At 38.4% G+C, this 21,522-nt stretch overlaps 3 protein-coding genes across 3 annotated transcripts in view; 2 read left to right on the top strand and 1 right to left on the bottom strand.

The window, feature by feature from the left end:
• The window catches only part of LOC146484454 (uncharacterized), a 15,239-nt gene extending 8,776 nt beyond the window's left edge, over window positions 1-6,463 (top strand). The window contains exons 5-9 of the mRNA XM_085104535.1: window positions 141-1,519; window positions 2,151-2,291; window positions 2,662-2,798; window positions 3,778-3,940; window positions 4,589-6,463. Of these exons, the coding sequence (XP_084960661.1) occupies window positions 141-1,519; window positions 2,151-2,291; window positions 2,662-2,798; window positions 3,778-3,940; window positions 4,589-4,734 (1,966 nt within the window). The 3' untranslated portion in view covers window positions 4,735-6,463. The remainder of the gene's footprint in view (window positions 1-140; window positions 1,520-2,150; window positions 2,292-2,661; window positions 2,799-3,777; window positions 3,941-4,588) is intronic.
• A 2,910-nt stretch (window positions 6,464-9,373) lies between these two features.
• On the top strand, window positions 9,374-11,455 carry LOC146484453 (uncharacterized). The gene is made up of 2 exons (XM_085104493.1): window positions 9,374-10,084; window positions 10,646-11,455. Exons 1-2 carry the CDS (start codon window positions 9,421-9,423, stop codon window positions 11,059-11,061), a joined length of 1,080 nt encoding a protein of 359 aa, XP_084960619.1. The 5' UTR covers window positions 9,374-9,420; the 3' UTR covers window positions 11,062-11,455.
• Window positions 11,456-11,573: 118 nt separating this feature from the next.
• Window positions 11,574-14,258, bottom strand: LOC146484452 (uncharacterized). Its single transcript, XM_085104494.1, has 4 exons — window positions 14,132-14,258; window positions 13,961-14,011; window positions 12,630-12,830; window positions 11,574-12,441 (listed from the first exon to the last, which is right to left on the bottom strand). The coding sequence occupies exons 2-4, from the start codon at window positions 13,999-14,001 to the stop codon at window positions 11,898-11,900; spliced, it is 786 nt and encodes a 261-aa protein (XP_084960620.1). The 5' UTR covers window positions 14,002-14,011; window positions 14,132-14,258; the 3' UTR covers window positions 11,574-11,897.
• Window positions 14,259-21,522: the final 7,264 nt, after the last annotated feature.

Raw genomic sequence — 21,522 nt, 5'->3', positions numbered from 1 at the left:
TTTATAATCTTTCTATTCAGTTTGAATCATTTGTTTTTCGTTGGTTTGAATGGAGTCCCTGCAACTTGGTAGCATAGTTTGCTGACACTATAAACAATGCATCTAATTATTTTACATGGCGTATATCATGTTTTTGATAGGTGCAGAAAAAGCGTTAACCCTCTAGGAAATCCACTGAGCCGGAAGAGAACCTGCCTTCCCAACTATAGCGACGTGACTGACGTCGACGAAGGTTGGTGGTACGAAGGCGATATTGTCTGGAGCACGTGTCCAAGGAACTGGAGAGATATGAGCGTGCGCCAAAAATGCCAGGATGAGGACAAAAATGACCTTTTAGATAACTTGCCTGTGTTTGACAAAGACAGTCACGTGACCTACAGAAATATCTTCTGCGCAAGATGCAACAGTGCTGTGAATACGACCTACTGGAGGCTTTACTTCGGTTGTAGGAAATGGTTTAACACGACAGCTTTTAATTTTAGCGATAGCATGGACTTTTTGCACACGAATTGCACAGTTGGAAAGAGTCCGAGTTTTTTTCAGCGAAAATATTTGAAACAATGCATCCCTCGTTTCCACGATTGTTTAGACGGTAGCCAAGAGAAGACTGAATCATACTGCCAAACAGAATGTCTGCGTTACGCCTTCCCAATTTGTGTAGGTTTTTTCCCTAACTTTAGACGATTTAAAAACCCGCAATGCGCCCAGTGTAACGGTATTAAACCATGGCTGAATGTCCCCTGCACAGGACCGGCTTCCGTTAGACCACCGCCGGCACTCACAATCTTATTTGATTTTAGTTCCACATCCAAGTACAGTATCGTAGTCCATAACAATATTATGAGACTGCAGCAAACTATCAAGTACGTATCATGGTCCTGTGCCGTTTATGAGGTGTACGACCCGTACACTGGAAAATGTAAAATGATTGCCTCCGCAGCGCGATCACAGAGTTGTCATACACAAAATAAATTAAACGCATCCGAAAGCAATACAAGGAACGAAACAGGATTAAGGCAGAGCTGTTTTTGCATACCATTTAATCAAAGCGATTACGAACAGCTACCCAACGGTACCGTCTACATTAAGCCTCACAACAAGATTTACAGCAACACATCTTACACAATTCACAATGACAAATTGCTGCTGTGCGTGAATTTTTCAAGAAACGCGACGGCAACGGTGAGCGTACAAAGCATCGTTAAGACCAAAACAACGGATGCATATGCATCTCTCCAAATTCTCACTTCCATTGGTTGCATTGTGTCGATGGTGTCTCTTGTTCTTCTGTTGATCACGCACATACTGTTTGCTGAACTCCGTAACTTGCCAGGGAAAATCATAATCAACTTGGCGCTGTCTCTGCTGGTGTACCAAGCCATGTTTTTCTCAGCAGTGAAGACACCAAATCAAGAGCAGTGTCTGGTGATTGCGGTTCTTCTTCATTTCTTTGTCCTGTCCTCCTTCACTTGGATGAATGTCATGGCATATGATGTACACCGGACTTTTACCACTTCGGGTAAGTTGAATCCAACCATATGTATTTCTTACATACATATTCTACTTCTAATAATCAGAAAAATGGAATTTTTAGTGGTACTACTTTTAAAGAGGCCGAGTGGGATGTCATTTAATCGTGTTATGAACGATCACGTAAACGTACCAATGTCTGGCTTTGTAGGCAATTCGCTGGACTTGACATCGCCTCCAGTTTTCTATTTACAAGAAAGAGGGAGAGGACTTTGATTCTTATGATAATATTTAATTGGCTTTCAATGAATCACCTTAAAAAGATGCCCTAATTCCATCGTTCATGAATATAGTACGCCTCATAGACAACCTAACTTAGTTCCTACAGCTGTAAGTTGTCGTATTAGCTTCCAATGTCTGGGAAAAGACAGCATATATTTGTCGCTATGTCTATACACATAGCCGATAGTTTTGCCTTTGAAACATAAAATACTAACACACTGACCTATCAACAAGAATAAAAATTTTAGTGTTGCACAAATGTCAAGATATCTATAGTCAAGCTCTGAGTTGTTTTCAGTGGTGACAATCCAGAAATCTTAATTTGATTAACTTTTCTCTTCTCCCATTTATATGACAGTTTTATTTCATTATTTAATACATTTTTTATCTATACGTAGTTGCAGTTGTGTCAAATCATCAAGGAAACCACAAGAAACGTCTCATCGGATACTGCTTGTATGCCTGGGGAACTCCGGCATTGGTCGTATCCATCTGTGTGATAATTGACCAAATTATCAAAAGGGGATATTTTGGTTATGGTAAGTGAGCGTTGCAAGTGCTTTTTATAATCAGACTGAGTGTTGGGAGCCACGTTTGTCCAGCTGTTAGAGTGTTGCTGTCTAAACGATCTCGGCAATTGCAGCCTGGCTTAGTACTCGAGAAAACCAAAATATTTAGGGATTACCTTAGAATGGTTAAGTAATCTCCCCTATACCTACCGTAGATGTTTTGATATGCTTTGGTTTCTGTCTAAAATGAACTGCAAGTAGCCGCCGCAAGTTACTTAAATTTTAATGACTAGTATGATTGGTTTTTAAAGATTATTTCAACAATCGACATTATTTAAAAATTCTAAATAAATATTTAGCCGGAATGAATACTCCATAATTCAAGTGTTTTGTTTTAAAGGGCAAGGAGAAGCAGCCTGTTTCATATCTGAGCCTAGAGGCCTTCTCTATTCGTTTGTTTTGCCAGTTGCACTGCTACTGCTCTTCAATGTGATTGCTTTGGGACACACTTTGATCGACATCGTCAAAACAAGGAAGGTAGTAAGACCACTGATACTCAATATATTAACTACATTCCTTTCCAATCACCAGACTAAGGGATGTTGCAGTCCCTCTCTTGTAGATTAACTTGCTGATTGGCTGGCTAACAAAATACTTCACTTAATTTCTAAATAAAGCGGTTTTCAATTAAGAGTTTTCATTCTGCGACACTCATTTAAAAACCTCAAATATTATAATTTGCGGCTGATGGTTTGCTATGTGGCTACCACTGACTGACTAATAGCTTGACTAGCTTAAGGGTCTCGCGCGACTGGCTGACGAACCATTTATCGCTGAGTAACAAGCTAGACTGCCTGGTTTACTATCCGACTGTCTGGCCAGTAATCGACTGACCGGACTCGGATGTGACTGACTGACTGACTTGTAGCTGGTTTGGTTGCTAACAGAGGGTGAATGAGTGACTTACTGACCAGGTGGCTCAGGGGCACCCAACAGTTCATTTAATTTCGTTGGATATCACTTCAGAAATTCGGATTTGGTTGTAACGAAAATCTAAAGTTTATTTCAGAAAATGTCAGCCACAAATTTCGTAATACTGGAAAATTTGTTTTTTTTATTTTCAACGGGGAAGATATGTGATTAAAAATAGGAATATTATAGGTCAGCTAGCATGAGCGACTTCCAGACTAATCGTGACTGACTCACTAATTGCTTATTGAGAGAGTGTCTCAGTGATGAATTGATGGCCGGCTGTCTGGTGTCTGATTAATCTACCGACTGAAGGGCTGACCGGACTGACTGACTATCCGACTGACTGACTGACTGACTGACTGACTGACTGATTGTCCTAACGACTCATAGATTGGCTCAGAATACCTCGGTGATCATGTTGACTGATTGGCTCACGATTCACCCTAATGTTGGAATGTTGGCTTGCTTTACTCACGAGTCTTTGACTTTCTAGATATTCGATCGGTTGCCATGGTAGAGGATAATTACATATTTCTTTCCTTAGAGAACGCAAAGAGTTACCAATCAGCGACATGGTTCCGGCATAGCTCTGATTTGTGTCAAAATGTTGTCAGTAATGGGGGTCACGTGGATTCTTGGGATTGCTGCAAATTTCCAGCCTTTGGCATTCCTGTGGTACCCGTATGTTGCTCTCAACAGTCTCCAAGGTACATTTGATCATGCGCCTTTTGTTCTATGTGAAGTATTTATATATTATTAAAATAAAAATAGACCGTCTTAGCAAATGATCACAATACTTTGGTTTCGTAAGGTCTTGTATATGTTGACGAGTTCCGCTCAAGTCTGGATTTATTTTTCATCTTTTTTTCTTTTAATAAGTTACTGACGTTACTAAAAACCATGCTAAGGCGATGTGTCTCTCATCATTAACTAGCCTCCGAACCTAAATTGGTGATGATTTCGTCGGTAGACAGCTCTGCCGAAGAATAAAGAAGAATAAACTAAGTAGAAGAATAAATTATTCTCGCCGCTTTTCTCTGTAGACGCTCGACCACTTTATCATTTCCTTGACTGGACTCTTGCCACACGACATCACAATAATCAAGGGTGGGCAAGACCATGGCTGCATAAATTCGATTGGCAGCTTCCAGTGTTAACGCTTGCCTTGCCCTGGAAAATACTCCAAGTACCTTCGATAACGCCTTTCTTAATTCTAAGTGGTCATTAAACGACAGAGTGCTATCCAAAACAACGCCCAAATATTTCAAAACATTTGTGGTCTTAAAAGATTGACCATGGACATTTATCACAGGTGTCGTAAACATTCTACGATCTTTTTCAATTATTCTTTACAGGATTGTTCATCTTCCTGTCCTTTGCAGTCAGCGGCAGGTCTCTGGAGCTTTACAAGAGTAAATTTGCCACCCTTAAGTGCCTAAAAGGTCGCAATGGAGCGAAAAACAGTCAAAAGCTCAAGACATACCAAGAAACGTTACTGTAAACAAAAGTTCAGCACAGCAACAGTTTAAACAAAAAAAGTATGAGTTGTGCATGTGGAGGAAAATCAATTTTAGCTTATAGGTAAAATGAGGTTGCTTATTTAAAAGTTGAATGACAACTTTTATATAAGCAATAATAGTCTTTACTTATTTGTTATACTGCATGCACAACACAATTACAATAGATGTATGACTCAGTACAAGGAAGCAATCCTAATTATACATATAGTTAAATAAGTTGAAAAAGGCATCTATTAATAAATCATGTCCTCGATCGCGCAGAGCGGCCCATCACGAAATCTTTGCCAGATTATTAAAATGAGTAATTAAGTACTAAGTAATTTATTTTATGTCGCTAACACAGGGAGAGCGTGGGCAATCTCTAAAGCCAGAGGCTCATGTTAAGATTGCCTGAGAATACTAATCGTTTGCTAAGAATATCTAACAAAGATAACAGTAAGTTACATGGTAAATAAAATTTAACATATCATATCAAGGAGTTCCTGTTAAATGAGTTTCTATCGACTTGAGATGTATATAGTATTTTATTGAGATCTTCTTTTAAATTGAGTGAGTCCCTTTTACTCGGAGTTAAAAGCATGAACCTAAGGATATATAAAGTATTTTAAATAGTATGTATTATGTACTTTATAACATAGAGGGCAAAATTACTGAATGCTGATTGGTCGAAGCAGAAGGCATTTTTTCTTCATTTTCTTTCACCGGGGGCAAAATTACTCACTCCTGATTGATCGAGCGGCGAAAATACTTCCTTCGTTATTGGCTGAGCGCGCCACTTATACATTTAGTTGATTTCTTCTTTTTGTGCTGCTGCAGCAAAAACGAATGTGCTGTATGTGTGATGCCAAATATACTTGGAAATCAAGTACTACAGCCATAAAGGAAATTCCTAAAGGTAAACTTTCGTTTCTTACAAGAAACAGCAAAAGATTAAAAGCTTAAAACTTGATCGCATTTGTTTGGTTGAAAAACTGAAATCATTTATGGCCGCGACCAAGTGCTTTCATCTCGCTACGGCGTCTTCCAACGAACGATAACCGAACCATAATAACACTGCCCTTTTGATGGGGGAAGGAGCATTTCGAGTACAGGGGAAGAAATTGCTCTGCAAGTTCCTTTCCTTTTTTGAACCCACCCTTTGCTATTTTGAGCGATCTGTGTTCGTGTGATTTTCAATATCGGTGGAAATTTTATTCACATGTACAGTGCAGCTGAATGAATTGATTGATGCCTAACATTTGGTTTAATTGTTGTTAGTTTGCTCATGAATTAAACTGGTATTTTCTCTTACAAATACACGTATATAATAATCAACTTTTCTCGTTTTGGCTAAGAAACAGGTGAATTGTTTGTTTGTTTGTTTTGCTTACAAGGATGAGTGTTTTTTCGTCGGGCCGGGGCTGAGTGTTTTACGCGAAGTGCCTCGATAGTTTTTAGAAAATGTTTCCCTCTATGTTTTAAACGCGTAATCGCGTAGTCCTCGTAGACTGAATTAAGGATTAATTTTCACTTGTATTTTCAAAGGTTTCGCAAATTGCCCTCGTTGCTCAATTTGGGAAAACTTTGAAAATACGCGTAATGTCTTAGTGTGTACCTGTCAATTTTCTTGCGTTCGTCTTGCTTCGCCTCGATTAGTTGTAGCTCTTTGCGCGGCAAGCAAGCCAATACTTGTAATATATTTTAAATTAAACCTTGATTGATTGATTGATTGATTGATTGATTGATTGGTTGATTGATTGATTGATTAAAACAGTGAGTAACTTAACTCAGTGTGTACCTTTTATTGGTGGATTAAGACAATAGCTGATTTCTGGAGTGACCCTCTTCTTTACAGAACACAGTGTTTGCGCTCTCTGCTAGCATCGGCATAATTTATTCTCGGGCATAATTTCAGACAAATACTTGCTTCTTCTACGAGTTTACAAGCACAATCTGTCAAAGCCCCCGCGGCTATAGTTTACTTTACAAAAACCCTTTTTCTAAGAACGTTTAGGTTGAGATTAATCAATTTTAAGAACATTCTAAGAACATACCCCAGAGAAACAGTCAGTTAAGAACGTTTTTATTTCGACCATGATTCGTTTTCTTAAAATGAAGCTGATCGGTCAAGAACTCTCTTCCTCTCGCCTCCTATTAGAACGATATCAATACGGATAATATCAAATGTAAACGTTTAGTCCGATTCAGACCATGTTAACCAAACTACCGAGAATTGGCCGACACGTTGTCTTGTACACAGCAATAGAGTAACCCGCGCAAGCATGTCACAGATAACTTGATACCACATCAATATACAGCAAATAATGTTCTTTGATAGGTGACGCTCTCTCCTTTGAAGAGGTTCCTTCATAAAGAAGGAGAAGAAATTCGGAAAAGGGGCGCGTAGGACGACGGTAAGAGCAAGAAAGTGGAACCCTCTGCAATATAATGTTTTCAAAATAGCGCCGGATTTCCGCGAGAAGCTAGTGAAAAGTTAGCCTCCTTTTCCTTCTCTCTTCCCATCATCCCCCACTCATTATTTTACTCTCTCCCCAGTCCGTTATTGTGTCCGCTCGATCCCCATGGTACTCATTATTTCACTCTTCTTATTTGTCTCCGCTCAAGCGCAAAAGAAGCCTACAAAATGTTGCAAACACAGGTTTCAGGAGGAGTGCGAGGGCTAGGTGGAGTGCGAGGTCTAGGAGGAGGAAGTGCCCTAGCGGGAGTGGGTGCTCTTCCTGCTAGCCCTTGGGCCAGCCTTTGCAGATCCCAAAAAGAAAGTCAGGTTGAGAGTTAAACAGAAAATTCCTTGTTAGGGCGTTATTTGCACTCAAAATTGATTCCCAAGGGAGTTTTACGACACGCCGTGATCCCTTGAGAAATAAACAAGCGAAAAATTCCAATTTGAAAATTCAGTCAGTTTTGGCCAAAAACCATGGACCAGGGGGGCTGGCAGCTACCTTTGATCTTGCCGCTTTTCCAAAATAGATGATCGCCCCAGTAAAGAAAACTGTCAATCATTCGTAAACCGTAACGAGCATGCGCGAAATGCCAAAGGTTTATGCGAATTTGTCCGTAGCGACTCGACGGTGGAAAACGCGGTCGTATTTAGTTATTGTTTATTTACTGTTAGCATGTTTTTTTTGCGGTAGTACGAAGTTGAACACTACGATTAATCAAGACCGCTGGAATGAGATGTCAGTTTATACTTTGTTTTAGGTTAGTAGAGCCGTCAACATTGAAATTGCGAGCGACATGTTCTTAGCTGAGCTGAGATTTACCAGCGAGTGTATGTCGTGAAGAATATGATTTGTAATGAAGCAAACGATTATGGTTTTCGTCGTCTCAGGAAGATATTGTACGTCGACAAAATAGTAGATTTCAATTTCGATTCTTGTTCAGTTCTGAAGAAACTAGAAACCATGCACACAGTGCTTCACGACTGTCATCGCGAAAGCCCAGAATGTAAGCTTGTTTCTCAAGATCGGCTTGGAACTTTAGTGTAAGCTTATTAAAAGTATTTGTCCCACATTTTATGCGTATTAACTGTTGAAAGCGTGGTTACGAATGAAACAGCATGTTTATTTTATGGAATAGAGCTGCCAGGTTTATATGAGCGGTTGCAAGGGTGTTTGTCACTTGCGTGAAAAGACATTCAAGTCCTCATTCTCTTGTGCAAAAAATTGGGAAGTTGAGTTCAGTAGCACCGGGTGAGCAATGTACTGATACACTGAAATCCTGCAGAAACCGCATGCATGTGCAAAAAAGCTTGGAAAGTACATGTAAATATTATTGCCTCACCTGTCACCCTTACAGATGTCCATGGTGGATGCCAAAATGGGGCTACTGGGAATGCACCCAAAACCCAACTGCGAGGGAGATACAGTACTAAATAGATCCTGGGATGGCAAACTCAGTCAACCATGGTTTCTCTATGTATGCAACAGCCATTTCGAAGAAGACAATCTAAATTATCGCCCCTTGATTACTGAAGTGTTCCTTAACACTCGAGGATTATCCCAGCTGACCACATTACTCTGCAGTATAATAATGTCATCAGTATATGACAATATACATCAGAACTGCAACATATTGCAATATTGTTTAATTGGTACATATTTTGTAACATAGTCAAGTGTAATTAGCACATTGTAAATTATGCAATTAGTGCACATTTTCACTCACTTGACTGGCTGAAGTATTGCTGTTTAGCACCCTGCCTCTTTTATGTTTCAGTTCTCACCCCAGAGGTAATGATAGACAAAATCTAAAATAATTAAAGGTTACTTCACCTCTTCCTTTGAAATAATGAGATTTATTGCCAAGCATACATACTGAGTTCAAAAGTCAATATTAATTTTGTGGCTCACTTGGCAAAGTTGAAGAGCAAAGTGCTGCTTTCATCACCTCTCAACTTTTCACCGTTTAGAAGAGATTGGAAAAGAAAAATCTGTTGTTGAGGTATGATAGTAACATTTTAACTAATTAAAGCAAAACAAAAAATTAGGGACCTTAAGCACCGGACAAATCTATGACGCGGACGTGACACCATTACCGAAAAAAACTGGGAACGAGAACGTCGTCGGTCACCTTCGCTTGTAAACATTAAGCTTACGTGACTGTAGACGTGACGTGAAATGGTCGTAAATGACACGTTTAAAGTGTTTTAAAGTGAGGTTTTAAACTAAATGGCGTCGTTCAAACAGACCAGAAACTTAGTTTTGGAATGTTACGTAGATGGAATTATTGACGAAGACGATTTTATGCTCCTCTACGATATTAATCAGTCTAAAAATCCCGAGTTTCCACACGAAAGCTACGAACCCTTTAACTTTGATGCCTTGGACCCAGCTGAGTGTTTAGCTGACTTTCGTGTCGAAAAGCAAGATATTCCAAGATTGGCTGATGCTTTGGGTATCCCTTTGGTCATTAAGTGCCAGCAGAGGAGCATATGCGATGGTGTTGAAGGATTGTGCATGCTTCTTCGCCGATTTGCGTATCCCTGTCGCCTTAGCGACATGATTGCACGGTTTGCACGACCCGTTCCCGTTATTAGCATGATCACCAAAGAAGTTATGAGTTTTATTTACCAAAATCACCATCAGAGACTAACTCAATGGAATCAATTTTTGTTAAGCCCTGCATCTCTGCAAGAGTACGCAAATGCTATTCACCGTGCTGGCGCTGCTCTCGACAATTGTTTCGGATTTATCGACGGAACAGTGCGCCCAATCTGTCGTCCAGGAAAGGACCAAAGGCTAGTGTACAATGGACACAAAAGGGTGCATGCCCTCAAATTCCAATCTGTGAGTTTGCCAAATGGAATTATTGCCAATCTGTTTGGTCCAGTAGGTATGAGCTATAAATTTGTATTCCATATCTTAGCTACCTATTGTAGCTACACCACTCCCCATTTGTAAACAACAATAATTTTAATGAAAGTGAGAAGTGATCATCGCAGTGAATTTTCCAATTTATGCAATTGGAAATTAGAAGCCTGAAAAAAAAAAAAAAAAATAAATCAGACTTCAACGGGATTCGAACCCGCGACCTCCGCGTCACTGGTGCGATGCTCTACCAACCCACACATGTTCCCATTTTTCCCGTGAGAGGAGTGAAATGATGTAAAGTATATGAAATGATTCATATATGAACTGCGGATGTAGATGATGTAGATAATTTTAAACTACGTCTGTTTTAGTTAAGTCTGGCCCAGACTAATGACAAAGATGAGTTTGTAACAGACTAGAAAGGCACTGCTTGGAGAACATTTGCAGTCTATATATATATACCCTCAGAGAAACTAGCCTGTTGGGGCCCGTTCAAGGCAGCGATACATCAGGGTTTACCTCCTGGAGCATTTGACCCATTTGACACATATTCATCTTCATATAATTTTTTTTTCATTTTCAGAAGGGAAGATGCATGATGCTGCTATGTTGGCAGAGTCAGGTTTTCTTCGTGACTTAAACACCTATGCATTCTCACCAGTGGGCGTTCCTCTTTGCATATATGGTGATCCAGCGTATCCATTGAGGATACATTTGCAAGCTCCATTTAGAAATACAGCAAGGCTCACTCAACAAATGGAGTTATTCAATATGTCAATGAGTAAAGTGCGAATGTCGGTTGAGTGGATTTTTGGAGATATCATTAATGACTTTAAATTTCTTGACTTCAAAAAAAATTTAAAGATGGGTTTGAGTGCTGTGGGGGAAATGTACATTGTTGGTGCCATTTTACGGAACTGTTTTACGTGCCTATATGGTAACCTCACAGCTGAATATTTTGATGTTCAACCTCCAGTTTTGGAAGACTACTTACGCTAAGTATTCGAAGTGTTTTACTTTTGTCATACTTCATGTCGTGCATGCCAATCTTTGGCTCTGTTCATGATTATATTGTATTTTGCTATTGTTTTCTGTTAATGCTAATGATAATATTATCCTGATAAGTGTAAAGATTAAAAAGCTTTAGAGAGACCAAAGCAATAAATATATATTATTGTAAATAATTTCATTTCATTGACATGTATATAATGTATATAATTTTGTTGGTGAATAATAATAATTATTGTTATTCATATACAAAAATATAGACCGAATATGATCTATAAGAAATGATGGAATTAAGAAAGAAACTAATTTAACAGTTACAAAAGAAGCCACAGTAGCTCCAGATTTGTATCTGTGGTCTTTTTTAAATAAAAGAAGAAAGAGTGTTTTTGCTTCTATATTTATTTAGTAGACCATCATTTCAATCGCTTGTGCTAATTGTGGAATGAGAGATGATTTTTTAGCCTGAACCCGGGGTATGCAGCTTGTTAGCTATAATTACATGTATCTGCCATATAATTTTTTTATAATTTGAACAAACATTCATGAAATAATTTGATAGTTCACTCAAGCACATGAAATTAACAATATTTATTGCCATCAAACAGAGGATTTGACACCGGCATTAAATTTATAATTATGTAACAACTTTTGAGACCAAGTGTTTGTGCTAAATTTGTACTAAGAGACTTGATTTGGGCATATTTAAAGGCTCAAAATACATTATCTTAAAATTTTCTCATTTATGTTCCAAAATTTACCATAATTTACATGTAAATCATGAAATGGCTGGCTATTTATTAGCTCAGGAACATCATACATTTGATAAACTATTTTTTGTCTAGTCTCTCAAAAAGCTTGAAAAAAAGTTCAGCCTGCTGCTGTTGCTGCTGCTGCTGTTGCTGGAACAGCATTGAAAATGCTTGCATTTGTTGCTGTTGTTGCTGTTGCAATACTTGCAACATGTCATTGTGCTTTTTTGCCTCTAGCTCAACCTGAGCCTTCCTCAGCTCACAATCTGCTGCCCTTGCTTCCATTTCCTTTTCGCTTTTTTCCCGCAGGAAGGCTACTGTGTCACTTCCAGCTGAGCGTCTTCTCTTTGGTTCTTTGTTGGAATTTTCTTTTTCATCCTCTTTTCTTCTCTTTGTGGCCCCCAAACTTTCCATGGCTACCTTCCTTACTTCTTCAGCCTTCTCTCTCTCTACCAAGTCGTCTTTCTTATTCAGATTGTTTTTGTGAATTTCATCAGAGGCATCTTCTTTTTCAATAAGATACTCAAGTGCTTCTTCTAGCTCTGACCTTGTGGGAGAAATACCACTTGCCTTCTCTTCGTTTTTTATTTTCAGACGCATTCTGTCTGCAAGGAGGTTATATCTGTAACACAAAGTAAAGATTTCTTTTTAGCTTTACAAAGCTTCCTCCACCAGATAAGAAGCAATCTCACTGTCTATGCAAATTAAGTTGTTTGTGTGGCACAGCTAGGGTATTTTAATTTAAGTACATTTTAGCATTTTAATACAAATATATGTCCTAAAATGTGAAAGTTGCTTTAGTGGACATACCTGTCTCTCACTGCCCTTTTGTCCACTCGGAATGGGACATCTATGTCCCTCACCGACACAAGGGCTTCAGCAATAGCTGCCCACTTTGCACTGCGTTGAGTTGTGCCCTTCTTAATGTCTGTAAAAGGGTCAGTGGTAATCACTTCTCTGCATAACAAAATGTCATGCTTTTCTGACCACACCATATTGTTCCTTTTAAAACTAAAAGAAAAATCAAACAAAAGTTTTTTTCTATGTCAGATAATCATAGTAACCTGGCCCAGATTAAAAAAAAAATATTATGTTGTTGCACATTGTACAAATTATTTGTGCAACGTGCAACAACAACAGTAACAACAATGTTTGTTTGTACTGTAACGTAAATGAATAAGTACATATAATACAGTCAATCCTTCCAAAAGCGACCACCCAAAATGCCAAGATTTAGTGGTCGCTTACTGGAGGTGGTCGCTTATAATGACAGTCGAACTAGGGGGTCTCTTCTGGGAACAGGTCTGACATATCTACTTATTCGAAGAGAATTTATCGCATACATTTCCCTAGTTACAATATGAGCAGTGCTAGGTTGTCACTAAAAATTCCTTGTAAATTCGAAAGGTGCATGGTCATGGTTGCTTACAAGAGGTGGTTGTTGACAAGAGGTTCCAACTATAGTGCTTTGACTGAGGAAAATTTGGTGTTTTGGATAAGTGGTCGCTTATGGGAGGTGGTCGCACATGGAGGTTTGACAATCTATAAATACACACAGTAACTAGACACCCAAAATAACCAAACAGCTAAAAATTCAAAGTAAGGAAAGATGCTTAATACTAAAATTGACTGAAATGTTAATTTGCATGCTACAATTACAGAACAAAAACATTGAGAATACACACACAAGTATAGAATAAGATAAATAAGTACATAAATTTATAGATAGATAACAGTACAGAAATAACAAAATATCCCAAATAAGAGTTTAAAAAAGGATAGAAATTAATAAATTGCAAAGTGCTGAATTTTTAATTTTCTTTGTCTGTTATTTGTAACGCTGCAATACGTTGACAAAAATCAAATGCCCAATTTCAATGCAATTAATCCTGTAGTTTGGGATTATACTGTTCTTTAACTTTGAGCATTTAGCCGGTAGGTTACGTAACTCTGCAGTTACATAATGACCAAGAAATATGCGAGGAACTGTCACAAATTAAAATAGTCAAGTTACAATTACAATGGTTTCCTTCACCTTTCAAAGCTACATATCGCTTGTTTAGATGGTGGTGACCATAACAAAAGCTAAATGATAACTAGTTAACTTTGAAAAGCCAAAACATGGGAAAAATGAGGCAAACCTTGGAGGACAACCGCTCTTCAAGGATGAATTCTCCGTCATTTCGCCACGGCTAGAATGTAAACAAATAGTGAACGTCGGTTTTTCGCCCAATAATTGAGTTAAATGGATTTATGTTGACAAATTAAGATTCGTTTACTTTATTATCGGTTACCTTTAGTTTTTTTCCTACCTTTTGAAAACTTTGTGTCGCAAAAATGACCGTCGTTTCGACGAAACGGGACTTGATAAAGTTTGTCGTCGGGGACGTCAACAAGACGAGAGGCCATAACGGTAACCAGGGGCAACAAGAGTTAATTATGCAGATTTGTACTTCCGGTGGACGTCCGCGTCATAGATTTGTCCGGTGCTTAAGGTCCCTATTAGATCACCAGAACCTCCACAGTTTGTTGACTCTCAGTGGGCAGTTGCTGTAAAGGGAGGAAATTCTACAGCGTACAAAAGTGTACATAAATGAAAAAATAGGGAAGATAACGATAAAGTGGAATGGAGGAAGGCTTACTACCTCTCGTGAGAGTCAATTTCTACAGGAGCAGGTCTAGCCCTGTGAACTGTGTCACATCTAGAAACAGCCAACTCTCTCATAAGCGACAACCCTTGGTGCACGACAAATAAAAAAAGTGGTCGCTTACGGGAAAGATCAACAAAATAAGCCTAATGCTGGACTGATAAATTAATTACCTAAAAATATTACCCTAGCAGCTAAAATTAGGCAAATAAAAACTAATTTATTTGATTTTTTCACATCTATTCATTCTTCTGACGAAATTTTGTGTAACATTTTGGAACAGATCACTGAAACAATTCCCATTTACCTACAGATCTAATTATAGTAATCTTCTCTGTCTGTAAACTGTCAGTCTGAGAAATTATTTACTCAGATCATACGCGAATATGTTGGCTGGTCGCTTACCGGAAACAGAAAACAAAAGAATAATAACATGTCAAATTTCTGGCCTAAAAAGTGGTCGCAGTCCCTTAGAAATTTGAGTGGTGGTCGCTTACGAGAGAGCTCTTGAAACAGTATTTAACTGAGAAACAAAACGGTTGTTTACGAAGTGGTCGCTTTGAGAGAGTTGACTGTACTGGTCAGCTAGTCGTCGGTTGCAATATTTTCGTTTTTCGCTGCAGAATTTGCATCCGTGATCCCTCTTGATGACCAAACTTCAGGTAAAAGAGCGACCGAAACCTTCCTGTTTTGTTTGGACGTCGAATAGCCAAATTGTTTGCGAATCCGCACAGACGCGCTTTCACATAAAATCGCCGCCATGTTTGTTTATAAAAAAAAAACAGTACTTAGTCTCGCTCGGCCAAATTTCTTAACTGGGGCGATCATGCAAACTCGGATCCAGGCCTCGCTTCTGGCCCCCCCTGCCATGGACGAAACCCTTGGAGAAAAGTCGATTTTTGGACGAAATACAAATATTCTTTTAAAAGCTTCCTATTGAATAAGTGTGTCTGAAAACGTCCTCTGAGAAACTTTTTAGGCCTCCCAAGGGACCAGGGACAAAGAAATAGCCCTCAAAAGATGAAGTCAGGGTGAGAGTTAAACAGAAGATTCGTTGTCATGGCGTTATTTGCAGTTAACATTGATTTTCAAGGGACCTTTACGACTCGCCGACATCCCTGGGGACATAAACAAGTGAACAATGCCGACTTGAAAATTTGGTCATTTTTGGCCAAAAACCATGGATTACCCCGGGAAAAAAGTCGATTTTTGGACGAAAAAAACAATATTCTTTACAAAGCTTCCAATTGATTCAGTGTGTCCGAAAACGTACCCTGAGACACTTTTTAGGTTTTACGACACGCCAAAACCCTTTGAACATAAACAAGTGAAAAATGCTGACTTGTAAATTTGGTCATTCTTGGCAAAAAAAAAAACATGGACTTACCCCTTGAAAATAATTCGAGTTTTGGACGAAATACACATATTCTTATCGAATCAGTGTGTCCGAAAATGCACCTGAGACACTTTTCAGGCATCCCAAGGGACCAGGGTCAAAGAAATAGCCCATAAACGATTAACTAAGGATGAGAGTTAAACAGACCATTCTTTAACAGGGCGTTATTTGCACTTAAAATTGATTCCCAAGGGAGTTTTACGACATGCCGAGATCCCTGGGGACATAAATAAGTGAAAAATGCCGACTTGAAAATTTGGTCATTTTTTGCCGAAAACCATGGACTTACCCCCCGGAAAAAAGTCGATTTTTTTGGACGAAATACAAATATTCTTTTAAAGTGCTACTGTGATCAAATTTTCACGTCTTGAATTTTAAAAGTTATCACATAGAATTATAGGAAAGATTAAAAACTCCGTTTACCGTTTCTTGATATCTGCATTGGTTCTGGAGATATTTAGCTTTGAAAAATGTGTAAAATATGTAAATGAGAGGACTGATGACGTCATACTATCAACTCAACATAACATCAAGCATATAAATAGAGCTATCTCAGTCAATTTACAACAGAGACCATTGAAACCTGGTAAGCTAATAGTCCTAAAGGCAATACACCTACAGCTATAAAAAAATCGGTTCCCATGGCAACTCACTCTTTTCCATTCCCCTCCAACCTGATTTCAATATTTTTGTGATTTTCAACTTGAAAAACATTTAACAAGGCCTTGAACTTGACCTATTGACATATTTACACGCTTGCTGGATCATGCAGATGGGGTACCATCGGCAAATATCAAAACAGATCGCCAACGGTGGCCAGCAAAGCCTTAAGTATCAGGGAGGACTGGAACCCAGTATGTTGCCTTGGTAACAAAGTTGATAAGCTCATATTGTGGAACACACCCAGAACAATGTCACTGCAAAAAATCAAGCATTTCTGATACAAATTGGCTGAGATATCTTTTTTCATAATATTTGATTAAAATTCGGTTGATATTATGACGTCATCACTTGGCTAATTTGCATATTTTAAAAACTTGAATATCTCTGGAACAAAAAGAGATATTTGAAAATAGTAAACAGCATTCTTCTTCTCGTACAGACTACTTGTTTATGTTTTTAAATGGCTTAGATTTGAAAGACGGGAATTTCGTTATAGTAGCACTGTAAAAGCTTCCAATCGAATCAGTATGCCAGAAAACGTCTCCGGAGAAACGTTTTAGGTTCCCAAGGGAGTTTTACGACACACCGAGATCCCTAGGGTTAAAAATAAACAAGTGAAAAATGCCGACTTGAAAATTTGATTATTTTTGGCGAAAATCCATGGAATTGGAAAAAAAGCCATAAACCATAGACTTGTCACTTTGAAAAAAGTCGATTTTTGGACGAAATGCAAACATTCTTTTAAAAGCTTCCAATCGAATCATTATGCCAGAAAACGTCCACTGAGAAACGTTTTAGGTTCCCAAGGGAGTTTAACGATACACCGAGATCCCTAGGGTTAAAAACAAGTGAAAAATGCCGACTCGAAAATTTGGTCATTTTTGGCGAAAATCGGAAAAAAAGTCGATTTTAGAAAGAAATATATATATTGTTTCCTAAAGCTTCTTAACGATTCAGTGTGTCCGAAAATGATGTCTGGGACACTTTCGAGGCTTCCCAAGGGACCAGGGACAAAGAAATATGCCTAAAAAGAAGAAGTCAGGTTGAGAGTTTAACAGAAAATTCTTTGTCAGGGCGTTATTTGCACGCAAAACAGATTCGCAAGGGAGTTGTATGACACGCAGTGATCCCTTGGGACATAAACAAGCGGAATATGCCGATTTGAAAAGTTAGTCATTTTTGCCAAAAAACCATGGACGAATCCCTTGGAGAAAAGTCGATTTTTGGACGAAATACAAATATTCGTTTAAAAGTTTTCTATCGAATCAGTAAGTCCGAAAACGTCCTCTAAGACACTTTTTAGGCCTCCCAAGGGACCAGGGACAAAGAAATAGCCAACAAAAGATGAAGTCAGGGTGAGAGTTAAACAGAAAATTCGTTGTCATGGCGTTATTTGCACTTAACATTGATTTCCAAGGGAGCTTTACGACTCGCCGAGATCCCTGGGGACATAAACAAGTGAACAATGCCGACTTGAAAATTTAGTCATTTTCGCCCAAACCCTGGGGAAAAAGTTGGTATTTGGACGAAAAACAAATTTTTTTAAAAAAATCTATTAATCGAATCAGTATGTCTGCATTGTCCCCTGAGGCACTTTTAAGGCCTCCCAAGTGACCAGGGACAAAGAAATAGCCCACAAAAGATGACACACCGAGATCCCTAGGGAAATAAACAAGTGAAAAATGCCCACTTCAAAATCTGGTCATTTTTGGACAAAAATCATTGACTTACACCATGGAAAAAAATTGAATTATTTACAAGAAACGTCGAATTTTCGATCTACCCGATAACCCCTGCTTACTCGAACAGTTTTTCGTCTCCCTTCAGTGTTCGAGTTACCGGGGTTTTACTGTATACTTTGCAACAATCGAATCAGTGTGTCCGGAAACGTTTCCTGAGACACTTAGTAGGCCTCCAAAGGAACCAGGGACCAGGAATTAGCCCACAGAAGATAAAGGCAGGGTGAGAGTTGAACAGGAAAAACTTTTTCAGGGCGTTATTTGGAAATAAAATTGATTCACAAGACACGCCGAGATCCCTAGGGACATAAACAAGTGAAAAATGCCGACTTTAAAATTTGATTTATTTATTACCAAAAACCCTGACTTGCCCCTTCGAAAAAAGTCGATTTTTGGACGCGAGACAAATATCCTTTAAAAGCCTCCAATCGAATCAGTGTGTCCGAGACACTTTTTAAAGGTGGCTTGGGAATCATTTTTAAGTGCAAATAACGCCCTCACAAAGAATTTTCTATTTCTCCCATTTTTGAATGGGGCATTTTTCACTCCTTTATGTTCCTACGGATCATTGTTGAGTGCAAACAACGCCCCGACAAGGAATTTTCTGTTTAACCGTCAAGCTGGCTTTATCTTTTGTAGGCTACTTTCTTGACCCTGGTCCCTTGAGAAGCCTAAATCGTGTCTCAGGGGACGTTTTGGAGTGCAAATAAATGGGTTTTTGCTTAAATTTCATCCTTATACTATAGACTATGGATCTTGACATAATTTTTATCATAATACTATACACTATGAATGTTGAACTAATTTTATCATAATAGTATACGTTATAGATTGAGGTAATTTTCAGCCTAATACTATGCACTGTGGATTTTGACCTAATTTTCATCCTAATACAATAGGCTACGGATTTGACATAATTTTACTATAGCATCTGACCTAATTTCTGTACTAATACTATACACTATGCATTTTGAACCAATTTTCTTTATAATAATATACACTGTAGATTTTGACGTAATTTTTATCACTACACACTACGGATTTGATTTTCGCCTAATTTTCAACCATTGTCTATGGATGTTTGTCTAATTTTGATCCTGATAGTATACACTATCGCTTTTTGACTAATTTTCCTCCTAATACTATATACTATGGATGTTGGAACATTTTCACTATGGATTTTGGACTAATTTTCATCCTGATACTATAGACTATGGATTCTTGTCTAGTTTTCCTCCTAATACTATATACTATGGCTTTTTGGACGAATTTTCATCATAATACTTTAAAGTAAAGATCTTGACCTAATTTTCATCTTTATTACACCCATCTGATTGGCTATCAACAGTGCGGTTTATTCACAAATTGCACCATTTTTTGCTCTAAATCGCATCCTTTCTTTAGCCCATCAAAATGGAAATGAAGTAACAAAAATAGAATATTAATATTGACAATGATACTCTGTGATTTCAAAATAGGTGTAATAAAATGGTAATTGTACTTTGTGTCGTGCAATTTTGGTCTGAAATCCTACTTGTGATTTCAAATCAAACTCGCGCTGCGCGCTCGTTTGATTTTGAAATCACGCGTATGATTTCACACCAAATTGCACTCCACTCAGTTCAATTACCATTATTAATACTATATACTATGGATTTTTGAGTAATTTTCATCCTAATACCATAGGGTATAGATATTGGAGAAAATGTTCATCCTTATACTCTCTTGACTATATACTATGGAATTTGGACAAATTTTCATCATAATACTATACGCTATATATTTTTACTTAATTTCCATCTTAATACTATACACTATGGATATTTGAGTAATTTTCATCAAATTACTATACGCTATGGAATGCGTACTACTTTTCATCATAATACAATACACTATTGATTTTTACCTAATTTTCGACATGACACTACCGCCCGGGACTATGGATTTTAGACTAATTTTCATCATAATACTATGAACTATAGATTTTCCAAAATGTTCAACCTATAATACTATACACTGTGAATTTAGATATAATTTTCATCCTAATGCTATACACTATGGATTCTAGACTAATTTTATCCTGATTTTCTACAGTATGGATTTTTGACTAATTTTCATCATCATCATCGGCCAACTGAACTGCAGTCGGTCACGAGCTTTCTCCACGTCCGGTCTTATACCATGCTTCGAATCTCTTCTGGCGTTGGTGGGTATGCCTGGCTGATTATACGCTGGCAATGTACTGATCAAGCATCAGCTTTGGGCGACTGGGCTTACGTTTGCCATGTTTTGGGTGGAAAAGAGCGTACCTGCCGACCAATTCATTATCTGTTTTCCTGGGGGTATTTCCTAAGAACTGGAGCTGACGTTGTTGTGTCAACTGGATGAGCAGATCTTGTTTCACTCTCTTGAGGAGGATCGATAGAGGTCGCCTTAAACAGTTTGGTTTTAAGCTCTGTGGGGGTAATTTTGGATCGCCACAGCCTCTCTAGCTTCCAGAATGCTGACCAGTGGAGGCCAATGCGTCGTTTCACATCGCTTTCGATGGACCATGGAAGCCATCTTTGACCCAAGGCGGATGAAGTCGTTAGCCAATTTGGTGTCTTCATTGTTCATTGTTAGATTTTTCCTGCAGCTGGGATTGGTCATGAACTTTGTTCTCTTTGTGTTGATGACTAGGACGATCTTTTGGGCCTCAGCAGCTGTCCTATTTAGCTAAACTTGAGCCTCTTCGAGGGAATTCTCACAAAGGGCAATATCGTCAGCAAAGGCGAGGTCATTTATCACTTCCCTTGGGTATCTGCTAGATCTTATAGGCGCTGTAATAAAACCACGTGTTCCTTCTGACTGCTTCATCATAAAGTCGATCATAATAATGAACAGAAACGGGGTCAAGACGTCTCCCTGAAGGACTACAGTAGTGACCTCGAATTCTTTCGATGGATGGCCGTCGACATAAATCGCACTTTTGGAATTGATGTATAGGGTTTTTATCGCCCCTACTAGTGTCTTCGGAATTCCATAATGCATGTCTCAGAATCTTGAACCTTGCATTGTGGCTAATTTTCATCACAATACTAAAGACGTTCAATTTTGACCTAATTTTCATCCCAACACTATATTCTATGGATTAAGGAGTATCGATATATGGATTTTGGACCAATTGTCATCTTAGTACTATACACTGTCGATTTTGGCTCAATTTTAATCTTGATACTCTAATCTATGAATTTTGGACTAATTGTCATCCTTATTAC

The sequence above is a fragment of the Pavona decussata genome, unplaced genomic scaffold (assembly GCF_977016875.1).
Source record: "Pavona decussata unplaced genomic scaffold, jaPavDecu1.1 SCAFFOLD_32, whole genome shotgun sequence".
NCBI classification, from domain to species: domain Eukaryota; kingdom Metazoa; phylum Cnidaria; class Anthozoa; order Scleractinia; family Agariciidae; genus Pavona; species Pavona decussata.
This window is presented reverse-complemented; position numbering and strand designations above follow the sequence as displayed.

Coding starts and splice junctions, on each gene's coding strand:
- LOC146484453 (XM_085104493.1), top strand. CDS start 9,421: ATGGCGTCGTTCAAACAGACCAGAAACTTAGTTTTGGAATGTTACGTA. Junction 10,085..10,645: donor CAATCTGTTTGGTCCAGTAG/GTATGAGCTATA, acceptor TTTCATTTTCAG/AAGGGAAGATGCATGATGCT.
- LOC146484452 (XM_085104494.1), bottom strand. CDS start 14,001: ATGACGGAGAATTCATCCTTGAAGAGCGGTTGTCCTCCAAG. Junction 12,831..13,960: donor AAGAGCGGTTGTCCTCCAAG/GTTTGCCTCATT, acceptor TTTTTCTTTTAG/TTTTAAAAGGAACAATATGG. Junction 12,442..12,629: donor AAAAGGGCAGTGAGAGACAG/GTATGTCCACTA, acceptor TTTGTGTTACAG/ATATAACCTCCTTGCAGACA.